Source organism: Scyliorhinus torazame, chromosome 12 (assembly GCF_047496885.1).
Source record: "Scyliorhinus torazame isolate Kashiwa2021f chromosome 12, sScyTor2.1, whole genome shotgun sequence".
Lineage (NCBI taxonomy): Eukaryota > Metazoa > Chordata > Chondrichthyes > Carcharhiniformes > Scyliorhinidae > Scyliorhinus > Scyliorhinus torazame.
Window position 1 is genome coordinate 228,224,768 of NC_092718.1, and position 18,109 is coordinate 228,242,876.

An 18,109-nucleotide genomic window follows, 5' to 3' on the forward strand; every position below is an offset into this window, starting at 1 on the left:
GGGGTGCCAATTGAGGTGGATGAGGTGACTAAAGGGCTGGGAACATGCAGGCAGGGAAGGCCCCGGAACCAGACGGGTTCGCGGTGGAATTTTACAGGAAATATGTGGACTTGTTGGCCCCGCTGCTGGCGAGAACCTTTAACGAGGCCAGAGAAGGGGGGACTCTACCCCCGACAATGTCGGAGGCGACGATATCACTAATCCTGAAGCGGGATAAAGATCCGCTGCAATGCGGGTCATATAGGCCTATCTCGCTCCTGAATGTAGACGCCAAGTTGCTGGCAAAAGTGCTGGCATCGAGGATTGTGTCCCGGGGGTGGTGCATGAAGACCAGACCGGGTTTGTAAAGGGGAGACAACTGAATGTCAACGTGCAACGGCTGTTGGGGATGATAATGATGCCCCCAGCGGAGGGGGAGGCAGAGATAGTGGTAGCGATGGATGCAGAGAAGGCATTCGATAGGGTAGAGTGGGAGTATCTATGGGAGGTGTTGAGGAGGTTTGGGTTCGGGGAGGGGTTTGTCAGTTGGGTCAAACTCCTATATGGGGCCCCAGTGGCAAGTGTAATCACAAATCGGCAAAGATCGGAGTATTTTCGGTTACATAGGGGAACAAGGCATGGGTGTTCCCTGTCCCCATTACTGTTCGCGTTGGCAATTGAACCACTGGCCATAGTGTTGAGAGACTCTAAGAAATGGAGGGGGGTGGTTAGAGGGGGAGAGGAACATCGAGTGTCACTCTACGCAGGTGACCTACTGCTATATGTGGCGGATCCTGTAGAGGGGATGACAGGTTATGCAGATATGGAGGGAGTTTGGAGATTGTTCGGGATATAGGCTAAATATGGGGAAGAGTGAGCTTTTCGTAGTACACCCTGGGGATCAGGGAAGAGGGATAGACGGCCTGCCGTTAAGGAGAGTGGAAAGGAGCTTCCGATATTTGGGGATCCAGGTAGCTAGGAGCTGGGGAACTCTACACAAACTCAATCTGACGCGGCTGGTGGAGCAGGATTTCAAGAGGTGGGATATGCTGCCGCTCTCACTGGCGGGCAGAGTGCAGGCGGTAAAAATGATGGTCCTCCCAAGGTTTCTTTTTGTGTTTCAATGTCTCCCCATTCTGATCACTGAGGCCTTTTTCAAGAAAATAGACAGGAGTGTTATGAGTTTTGTGTGGGCAGGGAAGACCCCGAGGGTAAGGAGGGGGTTCCTGCAGCGCAGCAGGGACAGAGGGGGACTGGCGTTGCCGAATTTGGACGACTACTACTGGACCGCCAATGTGGCTTTTGTTTGTAAGTGGATGAGGGAGGGAGAGGGGGCAGTGTGGAAGAGGCTGGAGATGGCGTCCTGTAAAGGAACGAGCCTAAAGGCGCTGGTGATGGCGCCGCTGCTGCTTTCCCCGAAAAAGTTATACCACAAACCCAGTGGTGGTGGCAACCTTAAGGATCTGGGGGCAATGGAGGCGACACAGGGGGGTGACGGGTGCCTCGGTGTGGTCCCCGATCAGGAATAACCATAGGTTTGTCCCAGGAAGGATGGACAGAGGGTTCCAGAGCTGGCATCGGGCAGGAATTAGGAGATTGAGAGACTTGTTTATTGATGGGGAATTTGCGAGCCTGGGAGCGCTGGAGGAAAAATATGAGTTGCTCCCGGGGAATATCTACAGATATATGCAAGTGAGGGCGCTTACGAGGCAACAGGTGAGGGAATTTCCGCTGCTCCCGACACACAGGATCCAGGATAGAGTGATTTCGTGGGTATGGGTCGGGGAGGGCAAAGTGTCCGAAATATATCAGGAGACGAGGGGGAGGCGCTGGTAGAGGAGCTGAAAGGAAAATGGGAAGAAGGGCTGGGGGAGGAGATTGAGGAGGGGCTGTGGGCTGATGCCCTAAGTAGGGTAAATTCCTCTTCCTCGTGTGCCAGGCTTAGCCTGATACAATTCAAGGTTCTACACAGAGCACACATGACGGGAGCAAGACTGAGCAGGTTCTTCGGAGTGGAGGACAGGCACGGGAGGTGCTCGGGAAGCCCGGCGAACCACACACACATGTTCTGGTCGTGTCCGGCACTGGATGAGTACTGAAGGGGAGTGGCAAAGGTGATTTCAAAGGTGGCGAAGGTCCGGGTCAAGCCAGGCTGGGGGTTAGCTATATTTGGGGTAGCGGAAGAGCTGGGAGTGCAGGAGGCGAAAGAGGCCGATATTCTGGCCTTTCCGTCCCTGGTAGCCCGGCGAAGGATCTTACTTATGTGGAAGGAAGTGAAACCCCCCGGCATGGAGGCCTGGATAAACGACATGGCAGGGTTCATAAAACTGGAACGAATTAAGTTTGCGCTGAGAGGATCGGTTCAGGGGTTCTCCAGGCGGTGGCAACCGTTCCTTGACTATCTCGCGGAACGTTAAGGGAAAATAGATCGTCAGCAGCAGCCCAGAGGGGGGGGTGGGGGGAGCACTATTTTTTTGTTACTTTGTTAGTTCACTATTTTATTTAAATAATGTTACTTTTTAGCTATTGTGTTATTTTTTATGTTGATTTGTAAAGTGGAAAAATTGTGTTTGAAAACTTTAATAAAATATATTAAAAAAAAAAAAAAAAAAATTCGACACCACCCGATCAAAAGCCTTCTCGCATCCATCGCTACCACCACTTCCGCCTCCTCTCCTTCTGAGGGCATCATAATAACATTTAGAAGCCTTCGAACATTCGCCTTGAGTTGCCTGCCCTTAACAAATCCCGTCTGGCCTTCCCCTATCACCCCCGGGACACAGTCCTCTATCCTTGTGGCCAGTATCTTCGCCAGCAGTTTGGCATCCACATTCAGTAGAGAAATTGGCCTGTATGACCTGCATTGCTCCGGATCCTTCTCCCGTTTCAGGATCAATGAATATCGAGGCCTGCGACATTGTTGGGGGGAGGACTCCCTTCTCTCTTGCTTCGTTAAATGTCCTCACCGGCAGTAGGCTCAATATCTCTGAAAACTTCTTATAGAATTCCACCGGGTAGCCGTCAGGCCCCGGGGCCTTGCCCGACTGCATGCCCTCCAGCCCCTTGATTATTTCCTCAATCTCAATTGGGGCTCCCAGTCCCTCCACCAGGTCCTCCTCCACCCTCGGGAACCTCAACTGATCCAGAAATTGCCTCATCCCCGCCACCCCAGCCGGGGGTTCCGATTCATATAATTTACTGTAAAAGTCCTTAAACACCTCGTTCACCCCCGCTGGGTCCAGGACAGTATTACCGTCTCTACTCTTTACTTTACCTATCTCCCTGGCCGCCTCTCTTTTCCTGAGCTGGTGCGCTAACATTCTGCTTGCCTTTTCCCCATACTCATAGCTCGCTCCCCTTGCCTTCCTCAACTGTTCCGCTGCTTTCCCTGTGTTCAACATCCCAAACTCCACCTGTAACCTCCGCCGCTCCCTCAGTAGCCCCGCTTCCGGGGCCTCCGAGTATCTCCTGTCCACCTGGAGTATCTCCTCCACTAATCTATCCCTCTCAGCCCGTTCCACCTTTTCTCTGTGGGCCCGTATCAAAATTAATTCCCCTCTGACTACTGCCTTCAAAGCTTCCCAGACCGTCGCTGCAGAGACCTCCTCCGTATCATTTGTTTCCAGGTAGTTCTGGATGGACTTGTTAACCCGCCCACAGATCGGTTCGTTGCTAGCAACCCCACATCCAGTCTCCACAGCGGGCGTTGCCTTCTCTCCACACTAACCCGTAGATCCACCCAGTGCGGGGCATAATCCGACACTGCAATTGCCGAATACTCAGTATCCATCACCGTCGGTATTAGCACCCTGCTCAGAACAAAAAAGTCGATGCGAGAGTATACCTTGTGGACATGTGAAAAAAAAGGAAAACTCCTTCGTCCTCGGCCATGCAAATCTCCATGGGCCTACTCCCCCCATCTGTTCCATAAAACCCTTCAATTCCTTTGCCGCAGCCGGCCTCCTCCCTGACCTGGATTTTGACCGGTCCGGTTCAATTCCAGATCAATGACTGTATTGAAGTCCCTTCCCATGGTCAGGTTATGTGACTCTAAGTCTGGGATCTTACCTAATACCGCCTCATAAATTCCACGTCGCCCCAATTCGGAGCATATATGTTTACAAGTACCACTCTCACCCCCTCCAGCTTCCCACTCACCATTATGTACCTACCCCCCTTGTCTGAGTATGTGTTTTTTTAAGGCTCTGTGTATTGTTTATTAGTCTAGGAGCAGATTTGATCTTGATAACATTCTGGTGAATCTTCATGGCTTCCAAGGCCAATTTCTAAGGTGTGATACTCAGTCCTCTAGATGTAGTGTAACCATGGTTTTGTATCGTTCACCACTCTGCCCCTCTAGTTATAAAGGCTAAAATTTCATTCGCCTTCTTGGTGATTTTTTTCTATCGGACTCTTACATTTCTGTAGTGACTGCAAAAAGTGGCCTGCCCTTCAGTGAGGAAATGATGGCAGGTTCTTCACAGTGAAGGCATGTTATCAGACAGAACTCAGCACCTATAGCAGGGCCAGCTCCTTCTGCCACTGAAGTTAATGTGTGTGAGTTAATCAGGTTTGTTTTTGTAATTGGCGGAGATTACTAAATGACCAGTCACTATACCATCTTTTTATTTACAGATTTTTAAAATTGAATTTAAATGCTCAGACTGTTGTGGAAGGATTTCAATTCATGTTCTCTAGACTATTGGTCCAGACCATTCACAACCAAATCTTTCCTGTTCAACTGCGATTCCACCAAACTGCGGTTTGGTGGATGTACGAAGGAATACACTAGATCCCTTGTGGTGGGTACTCTTTTCAGACCTTATTGTAACACAATGGTTACACATAGCCAGAGTTTTGTAAGTGGTGGACTAAAGCTAAGTTACTTGGTTACTGGGACCTAAGCAGAATATCAAGAGTTAGGAAGAAAGTTGAGAAGTCGCACCTCAAAGGTAGTGACCTCACTACCAGTGCCACGTGCTAGTCAGACTAGAAATAGCAGGATATATCGGATGAATACGTGGCTGAAGAGATGGTGTGAGGGGGAGGGTTTCAGATTCCTGGGACATTGGGACCGGTTCTGGGGGAGGTGGGGCCAGTACAAACTGGACGGGTTACACCTGGGCAGGACCGGGACTGACGTCCTGGGGGCGTGTTTGTCAAGAGTGACTGGAGAAGGTTTAAACTAAAATGACGGGGTTGGGAGGCAATGCAAGAGATCAGAGGACGGGAATCCAGGAAAAAAGCAAAAGACAGAAAAGGGAATAAAAAAATGATAAGCAGATAAACCAAAGGCCAGATTCAAACAGGGCCACAGGGAAAAATAGTGAGAACGGGAAAAGTAATGTTAAAAAGACAATTTAACGGCTTTGTGACTTAACGCGCAGAACATTCAAAATAAAGTGGATGAATTAAACACGCAAGTAGATGCAAACGGGTATGATATAATCGGGATTGCAGAGACATGGCTGTAAGGTGACCAGGGATGGGAACTGAATATCCAGAGGTATTCAGTATTTAGGAAGGACAGACAAAAAGGGAAAGGTGGTGAAGTTGCATTGCTGGTTAAAGAGGAAATTAACACAATAGCGAGGAGGGATATTAGCTCCGACAATGTGGAATCTCAATGGGTAAAGCTGAGAAACAGCAAGAGGCAAAAAACATTAACAGGGGTTGTATATAGACCCCCAAACTGTAGTGGTAATGTTGGGAATAGCGTTAAAACAGGAAATTAGAGATACAGGCGATCTGGGGCTGTTTAGCACACTGGGCTAAATCGCTGGCTTTGAAAGCAGACCAAGGCAGGCCAGCAGCACGGTTCGATTCCCGTAACAGCCTCCCCGAACAGGTGCCGGAATGTGGCGACTAGGGGCTTTTCACAGTAACTTCATTTGAAGCCTACTTGTGACAATAAGCGATTTTCATTTCATTTTCATTCATAAAGGAACATCTGTAATTATGGGTGATTTTAATCTGCATATAGATTGGGCAAATCAAATTAGTCACAATGGCGGCACAGTGGTTAGCTCTGCTGCCTCATAGTGCCAGGGACCTGGGATTGATTCCGACCTCTGGGGACTGTGTGAAGTTTGCACGTCCTCCTCATGTCTACATGTGTTTCCTCCCACAGTCCAAAGATGTGCAAATTAGATAGGTGGATTGGCCATGCTAAATTGCCCCTTAGTGTCCAATGTTTAGGTGGCGTTATGGGGATAGGGCAGGGATTGGGCTTTGGTAGGGCGCTCTTTTGGAGGGTTGGTGCAAATTTGATGGCCCTAATGGTCTCCTTCTGCACTGTAGGGATTCTATTATTCTATGAATACCCTAGAGGAGGAATTCCTGGAGTGTATATGGTTTTCTGGACCAATACATTGAAGAACAGACTAGATAACAGGTCATCCTCGACTGGGTATTGTGCAATGAGAAAGGAATCATTGGAAATCTTGTTGTGCGCGACCCCCTAGGAATGAGTGACCATAATATAATATATTTTTCATCAAGATGGAGAGTGACAAAGTTGATTCTGAGACTAGGGTCCTGAATCTTAAAGGAAACTATGATGGTATGAGGCTCAAGGTGGCTTTGATCGATTGGGGAACATTACTTAACAGGATGACAGTGTAAAGGCAATGGCAAACATTCAAGGAGCGCATGGGGGAACTGCAATAATTGTTTATTCCTGTTTGGTGCAAAAGTGAAACGGGAAAGGTGGCCCAACCATGGCTTACAAGGAAATTAGGGATAGTATTCGATCCAAGGAAGAAGCATACAAATTGGCCAAGAAAAACAACAGGTCTGAGGATTGGGAGCAGTTTAGAATTCAGCAAAGGAGGACCAAAGTATTGATTAAGAAGGGTAAAATAGAGTACGAGAGTAAGCTTGGAGGGATCATAAAAACTGACTGTAAATATTTCTATAGGTTTGCGAAGAGAAGAAGATTGGTGAAGACAAATGTAGGTCCCCTGCAATCAGAAACAGGGGACTTGAGAATGGGGGAACACAGACATGGCTGAGCAATTAAATACATATAGATATAGATATAGATCATACAGTGCAGAAGGAGGCCATTTGGCCCATCGAGTCTGCACCGACCCACTTAAGCCCTCACTTCCGCCCTATCCCCATAACCCAATAACCCCTCCTAACCTTTTTGGACACTAAGGGCAATTTATCATGGCCAATCCACCTAACCTGCACATCTTTGGACTGTGGGAGGAAACCGGAGCACCCGGAGGAAACCCACGCAGACACTGGGAGAACGTGCAGACTCCGCACAGACAGTGACCCAGCGGGGAATCGAACCTGGGACCCTGGCGCTGTGAAGCCACAGTGCTATCCACTTGTGCTACCGTGCTGCCCTTATTTTGGTTGTGTCTTTACAAAGGAGGACACAAAAATGATTCCAGAAGAGCGGCACGATGGTGTAGTGGTTAGCACTGCTGCCTCACAGCATCGAGGACCCGGGTTCGATCCCGGCCCTGGGTTACTGTCTGTCTGGAGTTTGCACATTCTCCCCTTGTCTGCGTGAGTCTCACCCCCACCACCCAAAGATGTGCAGGGGAGGTGGGGGCCATCCTAAATTGTCCCATAATTGGAAAAAAAAAAGAATTGGGTACTCTTAAAAAAAAAAAAAATTTTTTTAAAATCAATTTCAGATATGTTGGGGAACGCAGGGTTTATTGTGAGGGAGGAACTGGAGGAGATCAGTAATAATAGAGAAATGGTGGTGGGGAAATTGATGCAATTGAATACTGATAAATCTCCAGGCTCTGATAATCTACTTCCCAGAGTGCTGAAATGGTCCTCGAAATAGTGGATGCATTGGTGGTCATCTTCCAAGATTCTCTAGATTCTGGAACAGTTCCTACAGTTTGGAGGGTAGCTAATGTAACCCCACTTTATAAAAAGGGAGGATTCGAGTGCAGGAGCAGGGGTGTCTTGCTGCAATTATACAGGGCCATGGTGAGGCCACACCTGGAATAGTGTGTGCAGTTTTGGTCCCCTTATCTGAGGAAGGATGTTCTAGCTCGAGAGGGAGTGCAGCGAAGGTTTACCAGACTGATTCCAGGGATGGCAGGACTGACTTATGAGGAGCGATTAAGTCAGTTAGGATTGTATTCGCTGAAGTTGAGAAGAATGAGGGCGACCTCGAATAGAAACGTATAAAATTCTAACAGGACTAGACAGGGTAGATAAAAGAAAAAGGATGTTCCCGATAATAATCTTTATTAGTGTCACAAGCAGGCTTACATTAACACTGCAGTGAAGTTACTGTGAAAAGCCCCTAGTCGCCACACTCCGGCACCTGTTCGGGTACACTGAGGGAGAATTCAGAATGTCCAATTCACCTAACAGCACGTCTTTCGGGACTTATGGTGGAGGTGTCCAAGACCACGGGTCACAGTCTGAGGATACAAGATAGACCATTTCGGACAGAGGTGAGGAGAAATTACTTCACCCAGAGAGTGGTCAGCCTGTGGCATTCGCTACCACACAAAGTGGTTGATGCCAAAACATTTTATGTTTTCAAGAAGCAGTTAGATGTAACACTTCGGGCAAAGGGGATCAAAGGATCGGGGGGGAAAGCGGCATTCGGCTGTTGCGTTGGATGATCAGCCATGATCATATTGAATGGTGGCGCAGGCTCGAAGGGCCGAATGGCCTCCTCCTATTTTCCAAGTTTCTATTTCCAGCTCTGAATAACTAGTTCACTATCACTTATCCAAAACTCAATAAAATATATGTAATGACTTTTCTTTTTAAAGTTTTTTTAATATTGGATACTTTCCAAACATTTTAATGTAACGGTTTACGTCAAACTGTATATAGAAACTGGATTTCCATTACCTGAGCAGGGCATAGCACACCCTATAATCACCTCAGCAGCATGGTATCAATGGCACTAAGTTGTTGATGCACCTCACAGTCTACCCCACAGACAGTTCCTGTATATATCTAATATGATGACCAAAGTTAGGTTAAGCAGTTACTTTTTCTCCAAAGGCTTCCCTAAGTTTCCAGTTCTGTTTATTTTTTGAACAAGTCTTTGATTTCCAGTTTCAAATATGTTTATTTTTCAGTTTACCAGTCAGGATTTTTGTAAGTTCCTACTGTTTGCCTCGTGAAATTTTCCTTCAACGGAATTATGCATATTGTGTGGCGAATTCAAGGTGCATATCTCGCTGTGGTTAGTACTGTTGCTTGACAGCTCCAGGGTCTCAGATTCGATTCTCGGCTTGGGTCACTGTCTGTGCGGAGTCTGCACGTTCTCCCCGTGTCTGCGTGGGATTCCTCCCACAGTCCAAAGACGTGCAGGTTAGGTGGATTGGCTATGCTAAATTGCCCTCAGTGTCCAAAAAGGTTAGGTGGGGTTACTGAGCTATGGGGATAGGGTGGAGGTGTGGGCTTTAGTGGGGTGCTCTTTCCAAGGGCTGGTACATACTCGATGGGCCAAATGGCCTCCTTCTGCACTGTAAATTCAATGATTTATGGGATGTGGGCATCGCTGGTTAGGCCAGCATTTATTGCCCATCCCTAGTTGCCCTTCAGAAGATGGTGGTGAGTTGCCTTGAACCGCTGCAGTCCCTGAGGTATAGGTACACCCACTGTGCTGTTAGGGAGGGAGTTCCAGGATGTTGCTCCAGCGACAGTGAAGGAACGGCGATATATTTCCAAGTCAGGATGGCGAGTGACTTGGGAGGGGAACCTCCAGGTGGTGGTGTTCTCAGGTATCTGCTGTCCTTGTCCTTTTAGATGGTAGTGATCATGGGTTTGGAATGTGCTGCCCAAGGAACCTTGGTGAGTTACTGTAGTGCATTTCGTAGATGGTACACACGTCTGCCACTGTTCGTCGGTGGTGGAGAGAATGAATGTTTGTGAAAGGGTGAGCAATCAAGCGGGCTGCTTTGTCCTGAATGGTGTCGAACTTCTTGAGTGTTGTTGGAGCTGCACTCATCCAGGCAAGTGAAGAGTATTCCATTACACTCCTGACTTGTGCCGTGTAGATGGTGGACAGGCTTTGGGGGGGTCAGGAGGTGAGTTACTTGCTGTAGAAGTCCTAGCCGTTGACCTGCCCTGGTAGCCATAGTATTAATGTGGCCGGGTCCAGTTCAGTTTCTGATCAATGGTGACCACCAGGATGTTGATTATGGGAGAATTCAGCAATGGTAATGCCATTGAATATCAAGGGACGATGGTTATATCCTGTCTTATAGGAGATGGGCATTGCCTAGCACTTGTGTGGCACGAATGTAACTTGCCACTTGTCAGCCCAAGCCTGAATATTTAGTCACCATTTGTCATGTTAGGTAGCTTTGTAGTGTATGCAGATGCTGCACAGACCTATGAAAAATTGAAAGGATGGAAAATTACTTTGGGAGATGGGACAGTATCATCTGACACTCCACAAACTAGTCAGACCTTACAGGCCCACAGTGTCCCAATGCAGGAATTGTAGGGTCAGATAGTTTAGCACAGGACCATGAATCACAGAGCTTCTGTGTGTTGGTAGATCTGGACATTGTCTGCAGGTGAGCAGAGGGTAGTCACCTTTGTTTATTTGCAAACAAAACTAAGTAAACCCATACTGAACAATTTGTGGTCAGAATGTGGTTAGTTATGGACCTCCAGGGAAGGTGAGTTTAGTTGTTCTCTGTGCCCATTATAAACCATAACATGAATTTTTGACACTTTTCCAAGTGGATCAGTCGATATAATGAGTAAGGCAGGTGTTTTTATTCTGAGATTGGTCGGCTAGAGATTACTTTGTTTTGGTTTTCTTTTGATCATGAATGTTCACTGACATATTTACATTATCAACTGATCTCTACCTTTTCAGCCACTTTACAACCAGCCATCTGATACGAAGATTTATCATGAAAACATCAAAACGTAAGTAACATCTGGCATGCTCTGAATGGGCTTGAATAATATTAAACTCCGGGTTTGCTGCTCTCAGCCCACCTTGCTGAATATCGCTCTGTGATGTAAGTTATGGGCTACTCTCCTAGTGGCCTGTGAAAACCGACTCTGAAAGGCGATTCACCAGGATGTTGCCTGGGATGGAACATTTAAGTTATGAAGAGAGGTTGGACAGGCTTGGGTCTGGAGCAGAGAAGACCGAGGGGCAACCTGATCAAGGTGTACAGGATTATGAGGGGCATGGTCAGGGTGGATAGGGAACAGCTGCTCCTTTAGTTGAAGGGTCAGTCACGAGGGGACACAATTTCAAGGTCAGGGGCAGGAGGTTTAGTGGGGATTTGAAGGAAAATTTCTTTACCCAGAGGGTGGTGACTGCCTGGAACGCGCTGCCTGGGAGGATGGTAGAGGCAGGATGCCTCACATCCTTTAGAAAGTACCTGGATGAGTATTTGGCACCTCATAATATTCAAGGCTATAGGCCAAGTGCTGGCAAATGGGATTAGGATTGGCAGACCAGGTGATTTTCATGTGCCGGTACAGACTCGATAGGCAGAAGGGCCTCTTCTGCACTGTAGTATTCTGTGAATCAAGTGGGGCTGCTTTGTCCTGGATGGTGTCGAGCTTGTTGAGTGTTGTAGGAGCTGCAAGTGGAGAGTATTCCATTACACTCCTGACTTGTGCTTTGTAGATGGTGGACAGGCTTTGGGAAGTCAGGAAGTGAATTACTCGCCACATGATTCCTGGCTTCTGACCTCTTGTAAGCATAGTGTACAGCTGGTCTAATTCAGTTTAAGTCAATGGTATCCCCCAGGATGTTGATGGTGGGGGATTCAGCACTTAAAGTCCAGATCCAGGTACATAGAATCATAGAATTTACAGTGCAGAAGGAGGCCATTCGGCCCATCGAGTCTGCACCGGCTCTTGGAAAGAGCACCCTACCCAAGGTCAACATCTCCACCCAATCCCCATAACCCAGTAACCCCACCCAACACTAAGGGCAATTTTGGACACTAAGGGCAATTTAGCATGGCCAATCCACCTAACCTGCATATCTTTGGACTGTGGGAGGAAGCCGGAGCACCCGGAGGAAACCCACGCAGACACGGGGAGGATGTGCAGACTCCGCACAGACAGTGACCCAAGCCGGGAATCAAACCTGGGACCCTGGAGCTGTGAAACAATTGTGCTACCTTTTAAATGGGTTTAGGGTCTCTGCCTCTACCACCAACTAGAGCAGCGAATTCCAGATTCCCACTACCCTCTGCGTAAAAAGGTTCTTCCTCATGTTATCTCTGCACCTTCTGCCACTTATCTTGAATCTATGTCCCCTGGTTCTAGAATTCTCCACCAAGGGAAACAATTTTATCCTGTCCACCCTATCTCTTTCCCTCATAATTTTGAACACATCTTCCATCAGACGGTAGTGAATGGAGTTCTTTACCATCGAGGTTGGGTCAATAAGTATGTTCAAGACTGAGATAGACAGATTTTTAATCAGAAAGGGAATCGAGGGTTATGGAGATCAGGCAGGAAAGTGGAGTTGAGGATTATCAAATCAGTCGTGGTCTCATTGAATGGCAGAGCACACTTGATGAGCTGAATGACCTACTCCTGCTCCTACATCTAATGGTCTTATGGTTAACCCCTTTGCATCCTCCCTCTTGTGTGGCACCAAGAAATTGACACAATATTCCAGCTGAGGTCTAACTAGTGTCTTGTTTAAGTTTGGCATAACCTTCTTGTTCTTGTACTCTATGCCCCTTCAATAATCTATGCTCATATACACCCAGTTCCCTCCTCCTGCACCTTTTAAGACTTTTTTCACTTACTTTATATTGTCTCTCCATGTTCGTCGCACCAAAATGGATCACTCCCACTTCTCCGCATTGAACGTTTTCTGCCACCTATCTGCCCACCTCATCAACTTGTCTATGTCCTTTTGAAGTTCTACACAGTCATCCTCACAGTTTAGAATACTTGCAAGTTTTCTGTCATCCGCAAACTTTAACATTGTATCCCATCACAGCCAATTCTGTAATCACGTTGCTATTTTTATTCCATAACTTGTTTTACAAATCTGTTGTGTGGAACTATATTGGCACAGCAGGACTTTTGCCTTTGGACTTTGATGAATGCAACACTTTTAGATATATTGGATTATAAACATTTGTCAATATAAGGGTCAACAGCCTGAGTTAGAGTGTGTTTGTCTGCATTAGTCATGTATTTTAAAAAAATCTTGTTTTGCAAGACCAGAAAGCTTTTAGGAGCCAGAAGTGAAATTAGCTTGGGCTAATGCATTGTTGTTTGACTAGGGGGGGTCCCTGGGGAGTAAATGTGTTTTCAGCTCAGGGAGATGATGTCATTGCTGGGTGGCGCTAAGGTATTCAGACATTTTGGGAAAGCTTTTTGAGTTGAGCTCTGATCTGGCTCCCTTTTAGACCACAAGGAATGTATTTTGCTCTCACAGGATAGTTTAAAAAAAAAGGAGAGTAATAGTATTTAAAGTAGAACAGACTTGTCTGAGGACAAGGGGAAAGCTGAAACAAACCAGTTGAAACAGCTTTTTGAAGACATTCTTCAGGGGTTCTAACAGGCCAAATCTGTTGTGGAAAACAAGTATTACTCTGTGTCATTGGGATGTGGGGAGGGATTGAGAGCTGTATGTTCTTCATTTCTTGTTTAACTGGGTATAGAGATAGTAATTAAAGGTATTTACTGTATTGAGTAATATTGTTTAAGGGGTAATTTTAAGCTATTTGTTTTAAAGAGTTTAACAGTATGTTAATAATAAAGTTTTGTTTTAAAATACCAAATCCCTATTTTTTCGAACAATCACTCCTGGAGTGAAATATTCTTTCTGCACAGTCTTACAAAATAAACTAAAATATTGGGGTTTTGGTCCAGTATCCTTTTCCCTTCAAAGTCTATGCCGGCTATTCCTAAAGAACCTCATTTTTTCATCTGACTACTAATTATGTCCCGAATAATTGCTTCTAGATGTATGCTCACTACTGATGTTAAACTGTCTGGCCTGTGATTGCTGGACTATCCACACGGCCATTTTTGAACAAGGGCGTAACATTTGCAATTCTCCCGTCCTCCGCCACCTTTCCTGTGACTGGAGAAGACTGGAAGATTATGGCCAGCACTCCTGCAATTTCCATTCTCACTTCCTTCAATATCCTTTGGATGGAAGAATTTTCATGTGCAGACTTTACAAATTTGTTAGCTCCACTTGAAGATTAATTCACCTTTGTACAGTCTCCTACAGAATTTTTTAAATAATCTTTATTGTCACAAGTCAGCTTACATTAACACTGCAATGAAGTTACTCTGAAAATCCCCTCGTCGCCACATTCCAGCGCCTGTTCCGGTACACAGAGGGAGAATTTAGAATGTCCAGTTCACCTAACAAGCACTTCTATTGGGACTTGTGGGAGGAAACCGGAGCACCCGGAGGAAACCCACGCAGACACGGGAGAATGTGCAGACTCCACACAGACAGTGACCCAAGCCGGGAATCGAACCTGGGATCCTGGTGCTGTGAAGTGACAATGCTACCCACTGTGCTACCATGCCGCCAGCCTCAGGCTTCCTTGCTATTGTAGCTATCTGGATAGTATGTTGCTAAAAGGAAGTAAATTTACTATTCACTGGCACAAGTATGGTTAAGAGCCTGACACATGGAGATCAACATCCCATTGTGCTGATTGCCAAGTGGTATGAACATTTTTTTGAATAATAAACTCAGATTTGGTAGCTGTAACTCACTTGTCTAATCTGAATTTCTTTACGTGTTAACTAAACTAATTACAGGAGGATTTGTCACAAATATTAGGGTTAGGGTTCCTCCCACAAGTCCCATCACTTGCATTTCAGAAAGCATTGACTAAAGTTCCATGTGTGAGAATTTTTAAGACAATTATGCTGGTTCAAGTTGGTGACAAATTAGCTGCAGGATTTAATACTTAAGTAGGTTGTAGAAAACTGACAGCATTAAAGAAAAAAGCTTTGACAGAGTTGAAAGAAGCACTGCTTAGTGAAGTTGTGTGGAACACTTCGGGATCTCCTGCCTCAGACACGGCCACGGAAGTTTGTGCTCAGCTTCAGATTCTTAATACAGGAGTTAACTGGAGCAGAATGAAGAGTGCCAGTTAACTGGGGCACATGTTTATCATTGTAACTCATGTAACATCACTGTACAACCCTTGTTCTGCTATCAGATATTGTCTGTCCCCTCAAAGGTGACTTTTACTTCCCTAATTGGTGGAAAAGTAGGTCAATGTTATTTATACGGTCTGGTGGAATGCATTGGATGGAAGAAGTGTAGATAAATATTAACTCCTGATGTTTTGGTATGACAGATCTTATAGTGAGTGGAAAGTCAGTGTCACATCCTTTTCCTGTGGCTAGGATTTATTTAAGAGCAGCCAATTTCCTGCAATTCTTTCTCTGCTGTATAAGTAAAGCCAAGTTGACTGGGAGAGGGAAAGTGGGTTCCGCTTGGGTCACACAGTCATTTGGCTGAGAAAGAAAACTCGGTTACATCTAAGCAGATGCTGGGAAGCCACCGGGCAGGAGGTACAGGATCGTGGTATTTCCTCTTGATGCCTTTTCAAAGATAGTGGGTGATGGGATATAATTCACAGTGACTTCCAAAACTTTACAACCCACCTATATAAACTGAACACTTATTCCAAGCACTTTATGGTCGTCATGACTGCACATTTGTTAAATACACGGACCAGTGTGGTACTGAATTAGAAAGTGGAGGAACCCATGAGGTTCCACCTTGAGACCATTCAAAGTATCGTATTACATCTTTGGCTTTGTCTACATATATGTTTCTGGAATCCACCTCTTCATTCACCTGAGGAAGGAGCAGTGCTCCGAAAGCTAGTGATTCAAAACAAACCTGTTGGACTTTAATCTGGTGTTGTGAGACTTCTTACTGTATTCACCCCAGTCCACCGCCTGCATCTCCACATCATTAGAATTCTAATTCAAGATGTTCCAACATTTCCAACTGGAATGTTTGCTTAGGTGATTACTATTCACATTGACACCTTGCACTGACTGAAAGTGGTTGTATCCCAAACCCTGACTATAATGTGGGCCCCTGTGGGCACAGTGCAGGTGAAAGGGTTTGCTACCAATGAGCTGAGTACAGGTAGGTAGATTTAGGGATGGAGTGTGAGAGGTAATAAGACCTAGTTCAGACCAGCCCAATGACTGAATATTGGGTCATTTATTCCAACCAATCTGTGGGCCACGCAGGAGCCTTCTGCATGGAAATGTGAATGCAGTGTTTACTGTTCAATAAATTGTTGCAAATGGTGTGTGAGGGGTGGGAACCTCCCAAGATGTGTGTGGTGGAAATGGGGTGACACTGTCAGCAGGAAAAAACCATCTCTCGCTGCACAGCTGACAATCTAAGGCTCCACTGGCTGCACCTGATTGTGAAAATATGCAGTGATGCATAATACAATCTGAACAGAAAGAATTGTGAATGATTTCGAAAAAGCAAAGCTGGCTCTGCAGTTTATTGTGTGTTTCAGCCCTTAGATCAGTCAGGGAACAAATTCCATCAGTTTATCATTTGAACAGACTCTTTGGTGTCCAGCCACTGAGTTGTTTGGATTTGTGCACAGTATTTTCACCGGGGCTTTGGGCTCCAAATATATACAGATTAATGGCAATCTGTCAGTCCCAACATGTGGGCAGCACGGTGGCGCAGTGGTTAGCACTGCTGCCTGACAGTGCCGCGGACCCGGCCCTGGGTCACTGTCTGTGTGGAGTTTGCACATTCTCCCCGTGTCTGCGTGGGTCTCACCCCCACAACCCAAAGATGTGCAGGGTAGGTGGATTGGCCACGCCAAATGGTCCCTTAGTTGGAGAAAATAATTGGGTACTCTAAATTTAAAAATTATTTCAGTTATAAGGCCAACAAATTTGACAGGTCTTTATAGAAGGTAATTGTAATTTATCGGTTGATTTATGAGTTGTAATTAAGGAAGCTTTGTACTTAAATGCCGCATACTCATTGGTGCAAACCCCAATGAAGATGCCCACTTCATAGTTGTTTTGGGAAATTGATCACTTTGACCCAGCAGAAAGATGCACAAAATATGTGTAATGGCATTGGTGCCTTGATAACTATCAAAATGCGCAGAGAAAGTAACTTGACATTTATCACATAGGCAACCATCTGCCTTATTATTCATCGGCTCTCATAACCTAAATGTTAGAAACCCTACCACTCTGATGTTTTCACTGAACCTAGATTACTCCCTATCTTACCACATGTATATTTGTTTATATTTTAGGAATCAAGTAATGCGGAAAAAACTGATCCTTTTTTTCAAGAGAAGAAACCACGCTCGTAAACAGAGGGTATGCTGTCATGCTTAAACTTTCTAAATTTCAAGTATAAATGGCAATGTGAGATAACAAGAAAAAGAAATATCCGATCAAAGTCGAACATTGAACTGCAGCGAGAGGAAACTGACTACTGCGGGTTGGAAGGAAGCAGTTGAAATATCACAGTGACGGGTTTTGCTGTCGGTGTTTGATACAACTGCCTTCAGGAATCTCCAGAAGTCATATATGCTTTCAATGTGCATTTTCAAGTGCTCGATGTTTGTGTTTTTGCTTATCAAGAATGTGCCCGTTACTTTACAAGATGGTTGCCTAAACATCCAGTCTGGTCTCCAGAAATCTTCTCCTCTTGCCCCTCAGTAACCTTAGAATCATAGAACACAATCAGTGCAGAAAGAGGCCATTCGCCCCATTAATCTACATCTACCCTCTGAAAGAGCACCCTACCCAGGCCCACGTCCCCACTCCATCCCCATAATCCCACCTAACCATTGGACACAAATGGGCAATTTAGCATGGTAGATGCACCTAACCTGCACATCTTTCGACTGTGGGAGGAAACCGGAGCACCCGGAGGAAACCCACGCAGACACGGGGAGAACGTGCAGAGTCCACACAGACAGGCACCCAAGGTCAGAATCGAACCCAGGTCCCTGGAGCTGTGAGGCAGCAGCGCTAACCACTGTGCCATCCGGGTCCTTGGCGCTGTGAGGCAGCAGTACTAAGCCACCATGCCGCCCGGGTCCCTGACGCTGTGGGGCAGCAGTGCTAAGCCACCATGCCGCCCGGGTCCCTGACGCTGTGAGGCAGCAGTGCTAAGCCACCATGC

At 46.1% G+C, this 18,109-nt stretch overlaps 1 protein-coding gene across 9 annotated transcripts in view; it reads left to right on the forward strand.

The window, feature by feature from the left end:
- The window catches only part of ncor1 (nuclear receptor corepressor 1), a 458,529-nt gene that overhangs the window by 93,255 nt on the left and 347,165 nt on the right, over positions 1-18,109 (forward strand). For all 9 annotated transcript variants that reach the window (XM_072470035.1, XM_072470042.1, XM_072470044.1 and 6 more), the window contains 2 exons: positions 10,817-10,869; positions 17,229-17,295. In XM_072470035.1, the coding sequence (XP_072326136.1) occupies positions 10,817-10,869; positions 17,229-17,295 (120 nt within the window). The remainder of the gene's footprint in view (positions 1-10,816; positions 10,870-17,228; positions 17,296-18,109) is intronic.